At 58.6% G+C, this 19,880-nt stretch overlaps 2 protein-coding genes across 2 annotated transcripts; both read right to left on the bottom strand.

The window, feature by feature from the left end:
* Positions 1–801: 801 nt before the first annotated feature.
* ICAM5 (intercellular adhesion molecule 5) lies at positions 802–19,485 on the bottom strand. The gene is made up of 19 exons (XM_082623235.1): positions 19,276–19,485; positions 17,372–17,632; positions 13,482–13,790; positions 12,826–13,113; positions 12,491–12,745; positions 12,034–12,282; positions 11,773–11,950; positions 7,730–7,852; positions 7,444–7,619; positions 6,243–6,512; positions 5,741–6,061; positions 5,233–5,520; positions 4,583–4,837; positions 4,213–4,461; positions 3,481–3,723; positions 3,124–3,402; positions 2,782–3,021; positions 2,107–2,373; positions 802–1,353 (listed from the first exon to the last, which is right to left on the bottom strand). The coding sequence occupies exons 1-19, from the start codon at positions 19,340–19,342 to the stop codon at positions 1,079–1,081; spliced, it is 4,593 nt and encodes a 1,530-aa protein (XP_082479361.1). The 5' UTR covers positions 19,343–19,485; the 3' UTR covers positions 802–1,078.
* Positions 9,148–10,246, bottom strand: ICAM4 (intercellular adhesion molecule 4 (Landsteiner-Wiener blood group); the record flags this gene model as incomplete). Its single annotated transcript, XM_082623934.1, has 3 exons — positions 9,148–9,305; positions 9,429–9,734; positions 9,853–10,246. The coding sequence occupies 3 exons, from the start codon at positions 10,244–10,246 to the stop codon at positions 9,187–9,189; spliced, it is 819 nt and encodes a 272-aa protein (XP_082480060.1). The 3' UTR covers positions 9,148–9,186.
* Positions 19,486–19,880: the final 395 nt, after the last annotated feature.

The following is a 19,880-nucleotide window of genomic DNA, read 5'->3' as shown; positions in this document are numbered from 1 at the left end:
GGAGAGAGGTGATGGGGGCTGGACAGCAGGGGCTGCACCACGTTTGGGCCTTGTGGCCTTTTGTACCTGGCACCCGGCACTGGCTTAGCCTCTAGTGCCCCAGTTTCCTGCTCTCACTTTTGCTCCCGAAATGTTTGTGGGGGGCAGCCGGTGGAGCTGGAGCAGTCCAGGCCCGCTTCCTTCTGGCAGCTCTGTGTTCCTGCTTTTGAGGGAGGAGGAAACTGGGGGTGGAGGAGGCCCAGCTGTTCTCTCCTTCTGCTGTGGGGGGTGAGGGGGATGACTGGTGGTGGGCAGGGGGCGGGGATGTGGCTGATACCCTATGTGTCTCTTCTGAATCGTGATGGGCTAAGTCGAAAGGCAGCTTGCGGGTAAACTGAGGCCCCGCGGATGGACACAGGATGGAGGAGGCCTTGAGGGTGGGGCAGGGGTGCACCCTGTAATAGGAAGGGCAACGCAGCGGCTGACACTCGGAGCTGCAGCTTTGTTTACCCATCCCTGCAAGGCCTCAGGGCTGGGGGGATGCCCAGACCCCTGGGAAAGGGCCTCCACCCATCCAGGGAAGGCAGCCTCAGCTCCTCCTGGAAGCAGGCCTGGGGGAAGCACCCAGCTCCCACCCCCAACATTAGCCGGATTAGAGGGCAGCGCTGGGCGGAAGAGATAAGCATTAGAGAGGGAGGAAGGAGCCAGGTCCCCACCCCCGCCCAAGGGTCCAGGGAGAGCACAAAACAGGTCACGGAGAGCGCAAACTCCCGGTCACATCGCGAAATGGCGGCCTGGACCGTGCCTGACACATAGTAGGCCCTCAAAAGCAAAAAGGGTTTTTTGAATAAATAACCCACAGGGTTGGGATACGAGCCCTGCGTTGCTTCTGCATCGCAGACTGAAACAGACGGAGCCGAAGTCCTTTATAAAAACTTTATTGGGTAAGGGGGGTAGAAAATGGGGGGTGACGCCCCTGGAATTGAATAGAATAAAATAAATAAATAAATGAATGAATGAATAAATAAATAAAACAATAAATAAGCCCCCGTGTGAGTCTGGGGGGCGTCCCCCGGCCCGCGGGGAGAGGGGAGCGGGCTCACGCTGACGTCAGCTGGATGGCAAAGACCTCGCCCCCCGCCGGCGCCTCTGCGGTGCCCGAAGCTTCAGTTGCACCTTCGGCGCCCCCGCCCCCACCGGCGCCGGCACCCGCGCCGTTGAGACACACGGCCTCACCCGAGCTCTCGGCCTCCTGCACATTATATTCGCCCTTCTTGCAGGCGGTGGACTGCACGTAGAAGGCCAGGCCGGCCCCCGCGGCCAGCAGCGCCGCGCCCCCAGCCGCGCCGCTCACAGCGACCCATAGCCACGGACCTGCGGGGTGCAGACGCTCAAAGAAGGTGGTCGAGCTCCCCCCACCCGCCCAACACGCCAAGCCCGGGCCACTTCTGCCCCTCCCCACAGGCATGAGGTCAGTTCTCACGCGCCTGGCAGGGAGCCCCAGGGAACCCAGCCTTGGAGGAAAGGAGAGACCCCAGTAAGGCCACCCCCAGCTCGGGTGAGGCCCTAGACCCATTTAATGGGCCACCCCATCACAGGGAGGATTTAAGCCCCTAGCCCCAGAGATACCCAGGAAGTCAAGCAACTCTCCCCACCCTCAAAAGGATGGTGGGGCAGGGGGAACCCAGTCATTCATCCACCCCAGAAAGACCCCGGCCCCAGAGATACGCGAAGCGGCAGCAGGATCCTGCTGGGCCCCCACCACTATCCTCTGCCTCTGTCCCTCTCCAGACCCCCTTCTCCACAGCCGCACGCTGGAAGGTGAATTGGATCAAGCCTTCACCACGCAGAACCCACCCCAAGTTAAGTCCCTCCTCACAGCAGTCACAGCCCCGAAGGTTCCCTTCCCTTGGGCTCCAGTCAGCTCCCTCTCCTTCCACTTGCCACCCCCACTGCGCCATCAAAGCCCCACCCACCAGGGCGCCCCTAATTTCCACCCAGGCTCACTTCTGTCTCATCTGTGGGGACTGAGAGGGAGGCAGGGACGGGTTCAAGAGTCCCAAGGCGCAGGTCGCAGCCCCCTGTAGATCCCTCGCCCAGGCCCCCCCCGCCCCAGCTGCTACTTACCAGCCACGCGCACGGTGATGCGCCGGGTGTGGCGCCCATGCGCGTTGGTGGCTGCGCACTCATACTCGCCGCCGTGGCTGCCCATAGCGCCCGCCACGCTCAGCGTGCTGTTGTTGCTTGACAGGCCGATATTGAGCGCCCCCGGGGGCGCACGCCAGCTGATCTGGGCTGGGGGCCAAGCCTCGGCTCGGCAGGTCAGCGTGAAGTTCCCGCCTGGCCGCACGCCTCCTGGAGGCGAGGCAGCCAGCTCGGCCACGACGGGGCGGTCTACAGGGGACAGGAGGTTGAAGGGGCCAGCCGCTGACCGAGCGCCCCCTTCTGAGACCGCCCCTCCTGAGATGAGCAGGCGAAGATCCTGCCTCGCTTCAGGGCCCCCTCCCACTACAACTGGACTGCTGTCGGGACTAAAATCCTGAGCCCTGCTTCACTGAATGGAAGGAGGTGGGGACCCACGCCAGGGCCCTTCAGACCCAGAACTTGAGGGGGCGGGGGCGGCCTCGGGCTCTTGTTCCCTAGAGTTTTCATTACCCTTAACATTTCACGTTAAGGCCAGGTTTCCTTGTCCCCAGAAATGGGACTGGGGAGGTGCCCCTGAACTCCCCCGGGGAATCCCACCTCTTTTAGTCACTGTTCTAGAGACCGGATGCCCTCTATCTGGTGCTGCCCGCAACTCACATTCCACGCCCACGGTGACGATCCGGGCGTCAGTGCCGTGCGCGTTGGTGGCCAGGCAGCGGTAGATGCCTGCATCCTGTCGGGACACGCGCAGCCGCTGCGGCCGGGGCGCGCCCTCCCGGGAGCAATGCACTTGTGGGGAGGGGCGACCCCGGGCGGAGCAGGCCAGCGCAGCAGCGTCGGCACCTTCCAGCCACGTCTGGTGACTTGGGCAGGTAGATTCATCCATTTGCGGTGGCGCTGCAAAACAGCCATGGGGTGGGGGCGGGGGGGGCTCGTTGTTCAGGGAGAAGCCGGGACCTGGAACACCCCCTACTCCCCGCCCGCCTGGGCCTCGCTCACACTCAGCGCTCACGGTGACCATCTTGACCATGGAACCGTGCTGATTGGTGGCGTTGCAGATGTAGGTTCCGGGTGCCAGTTCTCTAGGGATTTGAGGGGCTCTGGGACCAGGGTCTGGGGGTGCCAGCGGCAGCAGCACCCCCTCACTGGTGCCTCCGGAGCCAACGCACTCCACGCTTGGCTCTGGCTTCCCATCCACCTCACAGGAAAACAGTCGCCCAGATCCTTCCACCCATGTCCAATTGCTAGGGCAGCTCACCTCCTCAAAACTGGGGCCATCTGGGGGGCAGAGGGACTGGAAGTCAGGACAGGGTTATTCTGACGTACCCCATCTTGCCCTGTGTTGTCCCCACTCACATTCCACTGTGACGGCTACATTTTTGGCTGCAGACCCTCGAGCATTAGTGGCTTCGCAGCGGTAGGTGCCCGCGTGCTCCCGGACCACACGCAGTAGGCCCTCGACGACCCTGGCTTCCCCAGAGCGCACACAGTTCACGTTGGGTGGCGGGACCCCATGGGCCACACAGCTCAGGGAGGCCTCTGTTCCTTCCAGCCAGGTAATGCGTTCAGGGCAGCCCACACTGTCCAGCGCTGGTGCGTCTAGAGAGGAGAGTGTTGTTGAGTTTTGGGGTTTAGGGACTGGTCTAATATCCCTAGACCCTTTTTCCCATCCCAGGCGGGTAGGCTACGCTCTGCAAAGGGACACCAAAGCAAAGGAGTTTCTCTCCAGTCAAGCCGTGCACTGTTTTGGGACTTCCTGAGCCCTGAAGTGTGCTTTTTTCCTGATTCCTACAAAGTGCCCACAGGACCCTCCCCAGTCTTTAGCTTAAAAATTGTTAGCCAGTTTGGAGCACCGACGTTTCCAAGACTCAGCTCAAACGCCAGGCCCCAGGCCCCTGTGGACATGTCCACCCCTTCCCCTCCATCCTTCTCTAAGATCTTCCCCCAATCCGGCTCACCAGCCTCTTGCCTTTCTCAAAATCCTGCTCAAAGGCACGCCTCAGACCCTGTTTCCACCTTCCTCTGTAGTCAGGCCACCCCTTGACCCTGAGAACCAGACAGAGGTGCGCCCTATGCACCTCCACTCACACTCCACCGTCAGAGTCACGTCCTTGACCGCCTGGCCCTGGACGTTGGTCGCGGTGCAGTGGTAAGTTCCAGCGAGCGCGCGAGTGACCGGACCCAGCAGGCCCAGGGCCAGCACCGCCCCGCCGTCGGGCCGCACACAGTGCACCGAGGGCTCTGGGTTTCCACGGGCCTCGCAGCGCAGCGTCTGCTCTGGTCCCTCCGGCCACGTCCAGCTCCTGGGACAGTCTGAATCATCCAGCCGGGGGGCGTCTGCGGTCAGGGGCATGGGATACAAGAGGCTAGACGTGGACCGTGGGGAAATCCTCCACTTCCATGACACGGCCAGAGACCAGGCAGGCGGAGGTAGGCGAGAGGTTAAAGGCCAACTCACATAGGACGCGCAGCTCGGCGCTCTCGTTCTTGCTCAGGGTCTCCCCGTCAACTTCGAGGGTGGCATCGCAGAAGAAGCCACGCCTGTCGTCGTTCTCGGTGGCGTTTAGCTGGAGCTGGGCAGGCTGCCCCGGGACCGCGGCTGGAATTCCGTCTAGTGTGACTAGGGCTCGGGCCCCGGCTGCGCAGGTTACTGTCACCATCTTCCCCTCGGGGGCGTTGGGCTCGCTCAGGGTCAGGAGGGGTTCCGGGAAGCCTGGGGGCGGGGCATTGGCCGGGAGACCACTGACCATGCCCCTCCTGCGGTTCAAGGCTGCCCCTTATCAGCCCGAACCTTCCCCACTTCAGCCAAACCGTGGGTACCGTGCCCTGCCCCTCGGGCTGTTCAGGCTCCTCTCCCTTCTCGCCCCGCCCCCTTGAGGTGGTCAGGCCACATCTCTAGGGATCCTCGTCGGGTTTGCGAGCTTCCCCTTTGGGCAGCTCAGACTCCGCCTCTCCAGCTACTACTGAGTCTTCCATCTGCCCCGCCCCTTCGGGACTCTCGGGCCACGCCTATTCTGATACCAGGGGCCCCACCCACTATTTGCCCCGCCTTCACCTTCCTCTGGCTCCACCCCCGAGCCGCCGAGGCCCCACTTCACTCGCTCTTACTGTAGACAGTTACGTTCTCTTGGGTCTCTCGACTCTCGCCCCCCAGGGTCACGTTGCAGACCAGCTGCCTGGCGCCCTCCTGCTCTGCGCTAGCTGTAGCTGTGGCAGTGGCCATGAGAGCGTCCCCCTCGAGGGTGACATCGGGACTCAGCCTCTGGTCCCCCAGCGCCAGGTAGACCTCAGCCTCCGAGGCTGGAAACAGCCCGTCCATGGCGCAGCTTACAGGTCCTTCTGAGCCCACTTCCAAGAGCCGGGGGGCAGCGAGGCGAGGGGGTTCCGGAGGCAGAGCTGGGAGTAGAAGAACGGAGCTTGAACTTATGTATTGACGCTCAATATGTTCTAAGCACTTTACAGGCACTCTATTATGGTATTATCCTCAAGGCACAGAGGGGAAAATAACTTTCAGCTGGTGAGTGTTAGAGTAAGAATTAGAATTCAGATTTCTCTGCCTCCAAGCTTCTTAAACATCGGCCCGGCCCCCCTTGGTCCCCTTTTCACACCCACTCACCGAAGGTTCGGAGCTCTCTGGGGGCTGAGCTGTTTTCAAACAGCCCCAGGCCATGCGGCCGAAGGTCCAGCTCCGCACGGCACGAGAAATTGGCCCCGTGGTCCTCCCTCCGAGCCAGTACCGTGGCTGTGAGCACCGCACCCCGCGCTCGGGGTGGCTCCCCGGAGAAGCTGCGGCGGATCAGCTCCTGGGCGCCCCGCAACAGGGTCAATGTGAGACTCCCACGAGGCCCAGCGCCGGGGACCCTACAGCTCAGGGTGAAGTTCTCGCCCACTGGCTGCCAGGCAGGCAGCGGCACCAGTTCTACACGATCCGGCCGTTCTGCAACGGGGAACCACGGCTGTTGGAAATGCCAGGGCTCAGCACGACGTGGCTTGGAACCCAGGGGCCAAGAGGGGGAGGGCGTGCTGATCCAGAGGGTGGGGCCTGTAGGAGAGGACCCCGTGACCCAGGGGGCGGGGCCTGGAAGGGAGGGAAAGTAGCTTGGCCTCTGAGAACTCACGAAAAGTGCGAATGAGCCCACGCGCCTGCAGTGTGCGTCGCGCGCAGCGGAAGAAGCAGACGGGCTGGGTCTCCGGCTCTCGGATGTCCACCAACTGCCGCGCCAGCCAACGCAAACCCCTCTGGGTCCCATTCCGGCGCAGCGAGGTCTCCAGGCCACCGCGCTCGGGCCGTGGGCAGTTGGTGCTGCAATTCAGCCACAGCGATCCCCCGCGCTCCACGAGCGCCACGCGGGGCTGTAGGTCCGCCCAGAAAGGCTCTTGCGCGACCACTGTCCGGAGAAACGCGAGCTCAGCGTGGGAGCCACCTCCCTGGGATCTAAGAGCCCCTATGCAGACCCAGGATCCCCAGGGAATGAGCAGAGGCCACAGCCAGGAGTCCCAAGTCTTGCCCAGGTCTCAGGTTTACAAGCGCGCTCCCACGGTCCAGACCTCGAGGGTGTCTCTGGTACATTGCAACGGAGAGCCCTTCTCTCCAAGGTGCGGATGGAGTGACGGGGAAGAATGGGGGGGAGGGGGAGATGAGAGGAAACATGGGGTTTTCAACGCACACAGCAATGCTGGGAAGAGGGGACCCCGGGTGGGGGAAGGGAAGCGGACTGGTTCTCACGGTTCTCGGCAGGAGAGGGGGAGACTGGTTGAAGCGAGGGCAAAAGAGAGATGAGGCTGAGTCAAGCAAGGCTAAGGGAGGAATCCAAAGCCGGGTGAAGAGTACGGAAAGAGGACGCGGGGCTGGGCTCATGAAAGGAACCGCGGGAACAGCCGATGGACTCTGTTGCCAGGGCTCCGGGTGGAGCGGGAACAGCGCCTTGGAGTCACGGCAGTTGGTGAGATTGGGTCTTCGTGGATTTCGAGTGGTGAAGATGCCAGTCCGTGGACCATGGTGCATAGCAGAGCGTGAGGAGGTACCCCGGGAGGGGACAGAGGAGATAATGGAGTCTCCAGAGCACGAGGCTGGGTGCAGAAGAGCACCCAGGATCTCGAAGAAGGTAGGGTAGAGACCTGAGTGAGCGAGGAGTCCGGAAGCTTGGTCTCCAGTGTGTGTTGGGGGGGAAGAGGGATAGAGAAGAAGGCCCTGGGCTCAAGGTGGGGTCAGAAGCCTGGGAGCGAGGCGAGGGAGGAGCGGGGAGGGGCTTGTGGCCACTTCTCAGGTCCAGAAACTACGACCCCGCCCTGTCCACCCTGAGCCGGACCGGGTCTTACCTGAGAGACCGAAGAGTCCCAGGCCCAGGGCAGCCCAGAGGCCGAGCAGCGCCCGGTGCAGCCCTGGCGAGGGTCCTGGCATCGCCGCCGCGGGGGAAGCGCAGGAGGCGAGGGGAGCGCGAGCGCTGAGCTGGGCTAGAGGACTGCGCGGCGCGGCGGGTGGGGTGTGGAGGAGGCTGAGTTGCGCTTGGGGATTGGTTTAAACGTTGGTAACTTGGTTTCCAAGGAGGGGGCGGCAGCAGAGGCGGCGCGGGGAGGACGGGAAGGCGAGCGTGCACCAGGCTACCGGCCTTGATGAAGGCGTGCTGGCAGGAGCGAGCGACCCCCAGGGTCTAAATGGAGGCCGGCCCCATTGCCCGGAGCCTTCTGGGGGCGGCTGCGCACTCCAGCGTCGTCCCCGGCGGAGACGCTGAGGTGGTGGGGATGCAGTGTTGCCCTTCTCAAACCCCCACCCCACCCCTTGCTTAGATGCTATGATAATGAGCTGGACTCCGAGCTCCGCCTCCACATTTAGCCCCTCCCACCAGCCCCCCCTTGGAGCGGAGATGGGTTGGGGTCTAGGAGAGATTTGAGACGCGCAGGCTGGGGATGAGAAGGCTCTAGGGGAGGATGTGGGGATGCCTCCCTCACTGATCCTTCCCCTTTTAACCCCTGGGAACTGAGGGTTACAGCTACGCCTCTAGTCTTTCTCTGGCTCCGCCCCCGCACGCGACAGAAGGGGCGGGCACGAAAGTGACAGCCAGTTGGGAACACGTGTGCTTGCGCGCAGCGTTCTCGGGCGTCTAAATTAGGGTCGGCTCGGCTCTGGGTCTGTATTTACCCAGCGTGCAGCGGGCACGTGTCTACGCGACTTGTGTGAGCAGGAGCCGCCAAAGAGCACTTCTGAATCCGCTTTCTGCTCGGCGGGCGGGGCCCTGGACCACGCGGGCCTTGCCAGGCATCCACTGCAGGCCCCGATTCTGCGTCCACGCGAGATCAAGAGACCAACTGTGATACTTTTGACCCCGCATCTGGGTTCCAGGTTTGGACACCCTCCATTTGCTCACCAGGCCCGGTGACTATCAGGACGTTTCCAGGATGCGAACCTGTGACATACACCACCACGCCCCCCACCCCACCATCTGGTTGCTCCTTCCCCGCAGTCAACACATGGATATCCTTTCTGCGTATCCACGTCCCTCACAAAGTACATTTGACCCAGCCCACCTGTGCTTTCACTCCCAGAGCTAATGGTGAACTATGGGGATTAGTTCTCTCCCCACCCCTGCCCTCCAGGAAAGTGCAGGGTCTAAAGGGCGGGGGGGCGGGGGTAGGAAACTTAACATCCAATCAGAGCTGCTACGTGGCAGCGCTGGAGCCAATCAGGAGAAGCCATACCATGAACCAGCCTTCCCACAGCCTAAAGCCCCCCTGGGCCCATGCCTTGCCCCTCTGCACCGCACTGATAATGCCTGCGGGAGAAGTTTTTACTACATCGGCTGGGAATGCAGAGGGAATGGGGCTCCGGTATGGGAGCCCAGAGTGAAAAACCTCAGGTGCCCTCAGGGAGACAGGAATGTGGAGAAAATGCTAGAGGCAAGGCCAAAAAAGAAGACCACTTCAGTCAGAGGAGGTGCACTAATGGGGGACCTTTATGCCCAGGGGCAGAAGCTGGCTGAGGAAGGCTTTATTGATCCAGGCAAGCTTCCCCCAAATGTTCCAGATTCCTTTTTCCTCCAGCTCAGCCAGCATGGACCACTGCCTCTATGCCCGAGACTTCATCGAGAGGTACTTTCTCAGGCAGAGGGCCCCCACTACAAGAAGGATCCCCACAAGGGCTGCGATGGAGGTGGAGGCCAAGGCTTTGGACGCAGGGCTCCAAGCTGGAGACAAGAGGGGAGAATTAGGAACAGAGCCCTTGGAGGGGTGACGACCCTCATGGACATGCTCTGGCTTGGCCCACATAATCCTTCCCCACTCTTCCCAGGGTTATAAGGGTGCCTTACCGAGGACTGGCAGCGTCATGGGTGCCGAGCTACTGAGGACCACTAGGCCATCGAGATTGAGGCGGGCGTGGCAGGTAACGGGCTGCCCGAAGTCACTGGGCCTGGCGCGTAACGCGTAAGTCAGCGTCACGTTGGCCAGATCCCGGCCGGTGAAGCGCTCCAGGCTCTCGGAGTAGATGACCCGGCCACTGCGCCTCAGAATCACCACCAGGAAGCCCACGGGGAACACGTGCGTCACATGGCAGCGCAGAGTGTACTCACTGCCCATTAAGACCGGAGGCTCCAGGATCACGCTGTGTGGCTGTTCTAAAGCAAGAGGGGGCCGCTGGGCAAGGTCCGAGGGCTCCCCCTGGCGCGACTGTCAGTTACCCCCGCTCCGTCCTCCTCCCCTCACCCCAGCCAGGCCTGAGCCCCTGTCCCTCACTGTAGGCGGTAATCCTGGCGGTGGTCCCCCGCGTTTCTCCCGCGCAGGTGACGAAGCAGTGCACATCGGAGCTCCAGGCCCTCACATCCAGCAGCTGGTAGGATACCCAACCGGGCCCACTGAGCGTGTCGCCTCGCCGCAGCTCGGTGCGGAGGCTGGAACCCTCCGGTAGGGGGCAGCTGCTGCTGCAGTTGAGCCACACTGAGCCCCCCGGAGGCACGGCCTTGAACTCGGGGCTTATGCGCACCCAGAAGGGTGCTGAGGTCTCCGGGGGCGCGGGAGAGGGGCCTCCCGGGCCTTGCGTCCGCGCACCCCGGCGCCTCCCCGCGCTCCCGCCTCGCGGGTAGGAGGGCGACAGCAAAAGCAGCAACAAGAGGAGGAGCAGAGACCCCATGGCAAAAAGCCCGGACTGAGGGGCCCCGCGCCAGGGAGCCAAGGCTGGCTCTGGAGATAAGGAGGCCCGCAGCACCGCCTCTTCAGCCCCACCCCGGGGAGAGAGAGGCAGATGCTCCGGGGGGGCCCCCGGAGCCCTGCGGTACACACCCCACTTCCACAGCTTAAGAATGGGATTCTCCACCCCATTGTAAACCAAATGTCATCATGTTTTTCCGGAGAGGGAACTTTAATTTTCACTAAAGTCTCAAAAGGCCCTAATAAACCCCCGATTTGGATTAGAGCCTGAGGGCTGGGCCTTGAACTGGCAGCCTTCTCTTGGGGCAGGAAGTGGGAGGACAGGCTAGAAAAGGCTCTAGCTGGACATGACACCTCCCCTCAACTCACACAAGGCTGGAAGGATGAAATAGCTTTATTAGCACAAGGGAGAGGCTTCCGCAGTTGGGAGGGGGTTCTCCCAGGCCTCTCCTCCCCACTGCCTGCAGGACCCTCATCACTGCAGGAATTTGGAGCTGCAGACTGTTCTGTTCTTGCATGGTCCCACTGAGATGGAAACAGGTAGGACAAGGCAGGGACACACAGGGGTTGGGCACAGTTTCATGGGACTCCATGGTTTAGCTATCAGGGAGTGAACACCCACGTTTAGGCATGCCACCAAGTGTCATTGTGAGCACTAGCAGACATGGGTATAGGTGGAGAGGTGGATTATGAGAGGTCAGTGCCAGTGCTGGGGTGTAAGGGCTCAGTGGGTCATCTCTGGGCACGTCACCAGCTATACCTTGTCACCATTACTAATCCCTTTCTGGGAGAAAGCAGCTTGGCCAGTGGAGTGGGAAATTCTAGCCCCACTTAATCTTTTTGCCAGGCACTCTTGTGCAGTGCACAGTCAGTACAACTGTAGCTGGCGACCCTGAATGAGATTAGACTGAGAGCTCCCTGAGGGTGGGAATCAATGTTCTTCTTGTTTACCGTTCTAGCCCACATAAAAGGCACTCAATAAATAGCTAGTAAGAGAACAAATGAATAAATATGTCATCATCGAGAGTTGGGAACAGTCCGTGGACAGCAATGCTGGAGCTGGCTTCTGTCAGAGGACGTGTGGGGATTTGTGTTTCAGTGCTGCATGTGTCTGTGCAGGGCCACTTCTCTCTCAGGACTGTAAGGCCTCAGCACACGCAGTAGGGGGTGAGTTTCAATGTTTCCCAGTTGGGTGTCCCCATGCTGGAGGTCATACGCCCTCCGGCCAGGTCAGACTTTGACATCCCTCACATTCATGCCCTGAGCCTTGGCCCCTTCTTTTGTCTGAGTCCTGTGGCTCCACATCAGGGGTGAGGCCTGGGGGTTATAAGTGTGCAGGGGCCATGACCCCAGATGCTGTCTGTATCCTGACTGAGGCCTCTCTCCTGTCCTCTGGCACCCTGGGAAGGTGGGTATAGCTGAATGGCATATGTCCACCATTGTTTGATGCAGCCCTGCTTGTCACGGTTTGGGGGCTGAGGAGGTCCTGTCCGGAGGGGGTAGGCTCAGGACGGCGTGGCTGGTGTGTTCAGTTTCATGGCAGCCTCTTCCTGGGCCTTCCGGGCCTTCTGTAGCTCATATTTCTGGATCTTCCTCCGGCAGTTATAGATGTAAGCGGCTGCGCCCACAGCGACCAAGATGATCACAGATGCCACCGGAATGACGATGGCCATGTTATTCTGGTGGTCTGTGGGGAGGACACAGGGGGCAGTGAGGGTTGAGCTGCCCTCACTGCCCCTGCCCTGCCCAGCCCTGAACTCCAGCACTTACAGATCACATTGATGCAAACTTCACGGGTAACCTCACCGCGAGTGCTGCTGGCCCGACACTGGTAGGTGCCTGCCACCTCCCGCCTGACGGGCCTCAGGTCCCCAATGGGTAGCAAAGCCCCATCCTCTTTCCGGCTACAGTTCAGCTTGGGGATTGGGTTCCCCCAGGCCTGGCACCTCAGGGTCTGCTGGGAGCCTTCCTGCCATGTCCAGTTTCCCAGGCAATCCCTCTCGTTTAGTCGGGGGCCATCTGAAGAAACACAGCAAGATGAGGGATGGGGTCGGGGACCAGGATATCACTCACCATCTAGGTCTAGGTAAGAAGACTCAGGTAGGAATCTGGGGAAGGGGCTCACCAGGGTGGGGGTGGGAGTGGGCCTTGGTGGAGGCAGGAGTTCTTGGGGTCTTAGGGGTTGGGCCTTGGAGGTAAGGGATCATTGTCTAGCAGCCCCACTCACACAGGACACGGAGCTTCCGGGTCTGGTTCTTGTGTACCACCTGCTCAGCCACCGCCAGGGCAGCAGAGCAGAAGAAGCTGCGCCCATTGTCCTCGGCGCTGGCATTCAGCTGCAATTGGGCCCTCGGGCCCGGAGGCCTGGCTGGGGCCCCGTTCAGCGTCACCACAGCTCCAGCCTGGGCCTCACACTCCACGTTCACCGTAGTCCATTCCGAGACCTCGGGCTGGCTCAGGGTCAGGTTGGGAGCCGGGAAGCCTGCAGGTGGGGTGCACAGTGAGCCCCGCCCCTGGCATTAGCCCCACCCCTTCAGAAGCCCCACCTGGGTTTCTACTTACTATAGATGGTCACGTTCTGCCGAGACCTCCGGCTCTGTCCTCCCAGATTCACCGCACACGTCAAGTACTGGATGCCTTCTTCCTCCACCTTTCCCTCGACCGAGGCTTTGGCCGAGAGTGAGTCATCATTGTACGTGATAGTGGTTTGCAGCCTTGTGTTCCCCAGCGCCAGGTGGACCTCCGCCTCCGAGACTGGGAACAGTCCACCCAGGGTGCAGCTCACCAGGCATCGTGTGCCCACTTCCAGTACCGAGTGGGTAGCAAGGTGCGGGTCGGTCATTGGTAGGACTGGCGAGAGACAGTGGGTGTAAACAGAGAGGAGACAGACATCCTGAAGCCCTTTCCTGGGGCATTTTCATTCCCCCACCTGGAACACCCTCTTCCCGGGAAACTGTGGCCTGGGTCACCCTTGTCCCAGGACACGTGTACCACTTGCCCTGGGTCACAGCCTTCTCAGAGGATCCTGCAGTCCAGGCACCGCATCCCAGAACACTCCACCCCAGTGGCCAAGAAGATGCTCTTCCCAGAAGCCTTTGCAATCAAGGTTGCCACCTTCTCAATGCCCCCACGGCCAGGGGCCTCTCCTTCCCAGAGACCCTGCACCCCAAGCAGGAAATCCCTGTCATCCCATCCTCTCTGTCTCCCCAGTGCCTCACCAAAGGTTCGGAGTTTCCTGGGAGCCGAGCTGTTCTGGAACAGTCCCAGCCCTTGGGACCGCAGGTCCAGCTCCGTGCGGCAAGAGAAACTGGCGTCATGGTCATCTTTGCTCACCAGCACCGTGACCGTGACCTCGGCAGGCTCCCCGTTTCCCGCTGGCTGCCGGCCCAGCTCCTTCCCCTCACGAAGCAGTACCACGGTGAGGTGGTCCCGGGGGGCCCCACCAGACACCATGCAGCGCAGGATGAGGTGCTCGCCCACGGGCTGCCAGCGGGGCAGGGGGGCCAGCTCCACGCGTTCCGGGAACCCTGGAGGGGAGGGGAGTGTAGTTTGAACTGGCTGGCCGCCTGCCCACAGGAACGTTGGCGCCCTGGCTACACCTGCTCAGGAAGTCTCACCACCCTCTTCCCAGAACACACCCCAAACCACCTAAGCTAGAGAGGAATGTTAAGAGCTTCAGGATAACCCAGTGAGAAGTCCCCAAGTGGTTGTGAAGGAGGCAAAATAATTTTTATTCACTGAAGCATCTGAGAGTGAAAAGTGGGAAAGAATTTCGAAGTCTATTGCCAGGAGTCCTGGCAAATGAATACAGTCCATTTAAGCTGTCCAGTCTCTAGATGTTGTTGTAAAAAGACTCCTGTTCTTCATTCTCCTCTTTTTGGCCTTTTCTCCATAGCATCCCTCACCTCTGAGGTACAAGATCATCTACTCAGTTAATTTGCTTTTCCACTATTCCTGCCATGGAATGTCAGCCCAGGAGGGCAGGGATCTTTGTCTGTTTTGTTCCCTATTTTATCCTTGACACCCGATAAGCACTCTATTTTTTTTTTTTTTTGGCCACGTCCCGCGGCTTGCGGGATCTTAGCTCCCCAACCAGGGATCGAACCCACGCCCTTGGCAGTGGAAGCGCAGACTCTTAACCACTGGACCACCAGGGAAGTCCCTTAGGCACTCTATGTTTGTAGAAAGAATAAGGTTGAGTCACCCACACCAATTCGAGGCCTTTCAGGAGCTTGCTTTTTAGGGTTCCCGAATGAACCATGTCATCCCCTGAAATGTTAAAAATCTAAGAACAACCCACAGACCCTCAAAACGAAACCCTGAATATCCCCTGAAAACACCACACGCGGGCTTGGTTGACAGGGTCTCCATTCTGCATGAGGTAACAGAATTCCAAGCCTGGATCGCCAGTGGAAATTGCCAGCAGAGCCCCGGTGAGCTGTGGCTTAGCCTGAGACTCACCCCCCCACCCCAGGCTCCCTAGGGAAGGGTCTTGAAGCCTCCCACTTTTAGTCCCTTCTCAAGAGGCCCTGAAATGTCACTTAAACAGTAGTGATGTTGGGAGTTGATTTTTGGACATGAGTCCACCTTCTCCCCAGGTTGCCAGCCTCCTGAATAAAGCAACCTTTCCTTTTCCAACCTAAGGGGAAAAAAAAGCAGTGATGTTAAAATGTCAGGAGCCTGGAGTTGATTCCTAGCTTTGCTGGTTCTTTGCTCTGGCCTGTGGGGGAGTGACTTTGCACACTGGAACAGTCCCAGCCCTCGGGGCTACAGAAACGCCTCAGTTTTCTAAGCTGTAACCTGGGGCTAATGAAGGTAGGACTATTATTATCGTTATTATTATTATTAGGACTATTATTAATCCACTTCAGAAGCTGAGAGTGACTGTAAATGGGCATGAGGTTACTTTTTTTGACTTTTGATTAAATGTTTATTCATTTTAATTTTGCCTTTTTAAAAATTTTGAAGCCAATATATTGTGTTTTCCACATCTGAAAAATTTTTTGTGTGGGTTACTTTTTAAGGTGAGAGATATGTTCTTAAACTAGACTGTGGCTGTACAACACTATAAATACTCCAAACTTCATTGCAGTGTATGCTAAAAGCTGTTAAAAAAAAAAAAAAAAGATTGAGAAAACCCTCAGACATCCAACTCTTACCTCTGACCATCTGTTGCAAACTCCAACTTGCAAAGCTGACGGCCCCCTCAAACCACAGCCTCCAAATGGAACTCACATCTCGGAGCCCAGATCCTTGCCCTGAAGGCCAGACTGGGGAAGGAGGTCTGTTCTGCCCATACCTCTCCTTGACTCCCCATCTTTAGTCCCTCACTAAGTCCTGGTCACTCCATCCTTCAAATATTTGTCTGCCCCTCCCTTCTTGTATGCGAAACTGCCCTCAACATGCACGACCTGGACTGGCTCCACGGGCAGCTGCTCTCTGGCTTCCTGTAAGGTCAGCCCTCTGCTCTGGATCCCTGGCCTGCTCACACACCCTCCATGGCTCCCTGTCACCCTAAGAAGAAAGTCTCAGCTCCTCGGCCTGGCATTCAAGGTCCTGCCAAACTCAGCTCCAGCCACACCGATCTGTTGATATTCAGTCCCTCTTGCCTCCCCAACCCCAGGTCAGCATGTTTCCCCACTCCAAATCTTTGCCCAGGCTATTCCCTCTGTCTAGAATGCCTGTCTTTACCAACTGCTACGCATCCTTCAAGGCCCAGTTAGGGGTCACTTCCTGCAGGAATTACAACTCTTTCTAGAGAAAGCTCAGCCACCCAGGGATGCTCCCTCATCTTCACACTGGCAGTGGGGCAGGACCAAGCTAGAGTCTGTCCTAGGTGACCCCTTGCTACTGTGTGCAGCCGTCTGTTCCAATTCACAGAGGTGAAAACTAAGGCAAAGTCTGGCACCCAAAGAGGGAAAAATATATCAGGGCCAGGACTCAAACCTGGAAGATTGGACTTTCAACTCTCAGGGTGAGATGCAGAAGGTCCTGTGAAGAGGTTTTCTGGGGGTTTTCAGAGGCCACCGGGAATGTCTGGGGACTTCCCTCACTTGACCAGCAGCTGCTCAGACATCCTCCAAATCAGAAACAAAGCTGATGTTTGCCCCAAAGCTTCTTTTACGCAGGCACTGTGAAGGCGGAATGTCCTCCAGGCCTCACTGCATCATTAGAACCTTCCAAGGAGGTCTCATGTGAAAATCAACCAGGAAGCCACGTATTCCCCCCTCCCCCCTCCCCACATCAGAGTCACCCAGTTAGTGAGGCCCATGCTGGGCCTAGAACCCAAGGCTGTCTGATCCCAAGGCCAGTTGGCTAGTTCTCTTTCTTTCTTCCTTTTTTATTTTGTTTTGTTTTCATTTGAATTTCATTTACCTATTTATTGCTTACAGTCATGCCAACTCAGTGTCACACTTCAAAATGCCCAAAGTAAAAAAAAAGACACATGGAGAAAACTCGCCCCCGGCACTCTCCCGGAGCCCTGCACCTTCTCTCCTCATGGCCAGCTAATATTCTCATTTGTTGTATTTCCTTTCAGGGCTCTTTAATGCAGGAACACAGCCTCCCTAACCCCGCGCCCATGGCTCCCTAACACTGTGGTTGGCATGCCACTCATTCTGGGCATACCTTACTTTTGAATTTGACAATACATCTCAGAGCGTCTGTCTCATTCTTTTACACGGTTGCATACTATTCCACGGGATGCCTGAACCACAGTTTCTCTCCCCAGCCCTCTACATTTGAGTGCCTTGCACACTTTTGCCCTTTCAGATCAAGCCACAGTGAATAACCCCACATTCCCTCAGTACCCTGGTGGGTGGGGACACCTATAGGCCCAGTTCCCAGGAGTGAGTTTTCTGTGTCAAAGGACTCATGCATGTGACATTTTGGGGACTGAGTCCATACTTGGAAGTCACCCCCAAGGAAGTTCATGGAAGGGTTCTAGATGACAATGAGACTTTCTGAAGATGGGCCCCCTTGCCCTTCAGTGAGACCCTGCCCCCTCCACACCCCCAAGTAACAAAGGCTGTTCCAACCTGCTGGGGACTCCCCTGTCCACCTCCCCAACCCAGTCTGCCTAGTCCAGCCCCTGGGCCCAGCCACTCACAGTATACGGTGAGGTCCATTGAAGCTAATGACTGGTTATCGGAACAGCTCGAGTAGCATATTGGTACACTGTCGTTTTGCACGCCACTCAGTTCAAAAATCTTCCAGTTGTTCCCATGGTCTACTTCCCTCTTGGCCAGCTGAGTCTCTAGGCCCAAGAATGTGTGTTGGTCACAGGAGGTACTGCAGTTCACCATTATGGAGCCTCCTCGGGGTATGATGGCGTTTGGAGGCTGCACTGATGTTTGGGCACCTCCAGGCCCTGGAACCAAAAGATGTGGAGGGGTCAGGCATGACAAATCAGGCTCATCAACATTACTGCACCCAGCCTGTTCTGGGTGCTGGGGACACAGCCTTGAACAAGACAAAACTCTGCTTTCAGTGTGGGAGACAGAAAAATTCATGAGCACACAACATAATTAATAACTGATGCTGACAAGAGCTTTGGCAAAAACAAAATGGGATGATAGAACAGACAGTGCCTTGGTGACAGGGTAATGTGTGAGCAGAGATCTGGATGATGAGCAGGGGCTGGCCATCTAGAGAAAAGGGAAATGAGTTCCAGGCAAAAGGAGCAGCAAGTGCAAAGGTCCTGAGGCAGGGTGGCGGGAGCAGAGTCACAGGGATGAGTGGGGGGAACTGAGGTCAGGAAGATCAGGCAAGCAGTGTTAAGCCATGCCAAGGAAGTGTTCTTCATTGCGGGACAATGGGCAGCCATGGAGGATTTTAGCAAAAGAGGGGCATGAAGTCAGTGTTCTTTCCACCCCCCCCCAAGAGGTCAGGTGGAGGGAGTCAGTCCTCCGGGGATGAAGGGGTTCCAGTCAGGCTGGTTCCTTACCCACTTGGACAACTGGTTTCCCCTCTCAGGGCCTCACTTTCCCCATCTGTAAAGTGGGTGAATATAGTCACTCCAACCCCCTGCTGAAGCAAGTAACTCCTAGCACAGGGCAGGTAGCGAGTGGCTGCAGGTGAGAAGGAGGGGCCTTGTTGGGATTAGCTCCCGCAGACTGTGGTGTATCCAAAGCTAAAAAACAAAGTCTGTCTGAGCCCACCCATCTGAAAGCCACCCACCCCCGCACCCGCCAAAGATCTCTGCCTTCAGCTTTGGGTCTACTCCATCTGGGATGGAGGCGTGTGGAAACAGCAGCTCCATGAATTCTCAAGGGTGATTCTGGGGTCGCTTCCATTTCACAGAGGGAAATGGTGAGACCTGAAGGGAGGTCACTCAGCTAGAAAGTGGTAGAGTCCAGATTAGAGTCCGGATTAGAACGCTTCATTGAGCTGGTAACCGCGGTGTGGTCTGCTCCTGAATTCTTCACTCTCCTGCTTCCCGACACTGACCACCATTTGAGACCAACTGTCCCTCTTGTCCCCTCCCTCCTAGCTGGAGTTGGTGAAGGGCTGCTGGGGCATCCCATTCCTTAGCCTCTGCTCCCTTGGCAAGTCAGCCCTGGAATTCCCCTGAGCAGAGTCCTGGACTTCCCCCAAGGGCACGGGATGAGGAACAGAATGTCTGTGTGTGTGGGGCGGTGGGGGGTGGGTCCCAGTCTACCTAAGCTTGGCCCGGGGCCACATCTCTACACGGTCTGACCACCTCCTGGGGCCAGGACACAACCACTGCGAGGTGAACGCTATTAACTTCTCCATTTTACAGCTGAAAAACTGAAGCTCCTCTGCGAGGGGCAGCCCATAGTCCGAAGGCACACAGCAAGCCATGATGCAGGGTCTGGATTTGAACCCATGGTTGTTGACTTTCAATCGATGGCTCTAGCCCCAACTTCCCATAAACAGCTACCTAAGTACCAGTGTCCCCAGCCGGTGGGGAGCCGGTCCTCCTACCGCTCCCAGGGCGCAGCCCAGATCCCAAGAGCTAGCCCGACGGCAGCCCCCCCACCCCTGACTCACCTGGGAGCAGAGCCCCGAGCAGGGCCAGGAACGCGAGCAGCGCGGGATGGGCAGCGCCCGAAACCATCGCAGGAGGAGGCAGGGCGGACGAGGTGGCGCAGACGCGTGGGCGCGGACTGTGTAGCTGAGGACCTTGTGGGTCCTTTTATAGCGGCCAGCCAAGGGGGGCCGAGGGGGCGGTGCTGCTTTCCCGGAAACCTCGCGCTTTCCTCTCCGGAACGAGGGCTCTGGCATTTCCGGATTGAGAGGGTGCCGGGGCCGAGCAGGGTTGTCCCCTCTCGCTGGCTGCTCTCGCACCGGAATTTCCGAATTGAAGTAGTGAGGGCTGCCTGGCGGCAGCGGCCAGAAAACAACCCGGAGACTGCTCCCGGCGCTAGGGGTCCCGTCCCCGGGCTCGGCTACCTTTGATTCTGCGTTTACAGTGCTTTATTGGATACTGCCAACCACCCTGGACGGTAGGGACTGTTATTGTGTCCATTCCACAGAGGGGTAAACTGAGGCTCCAAGCTGCGAGGTCATTCGAACTCAAGTCTGACTCCCCAGCGCAAGCAGGCCTCTTTAACCGAGTGGACGGTCCCTCGTTTCGGTGGGGCCCCAGGAATCCT

The sequence above is a fragment of the Mesoplodon mirus genome, assembly GCF_964341445.2.
Source record: "Mesoplodon mirus genome assembly, chromosome: 5".
Lineage (NCBI taxonomy): Eukaryota > Metazoa > Chordata > Mammalia > Artiodactyla > Ziphiidae > Mesoplodon > Mesoplodon mirus.
This window is presented reverse-complemented; position numbering and strand designations above follow the sequence as displayed.

Excerpts from the sequence above, each read along its gene's own strand:
- ICAM5 (XM_082623235.1), bottom strand. The coding sequence starts at position 19,342 with ATGGTTTCGGGCGCTGCCCATCCCGCGCTGCTCGCGTTCCTGGCCCTG. Across the intron at positions 13,791-17,371 it reads AATGGACCTCACCGTATACT|GGTTCCCGGAACGCGTGGAG; the intron begins GTGAGTGGCTGG and ends CCTCCCCTCCAG. Across the intron at positions 4,838-5,232 it reads AGAGAACGTAACTGTCTACA|GCTTCCCGGAACCCCTCCTG; the intron begins GTAAGAGCGAGT and ends CCCCGCCCCCAG.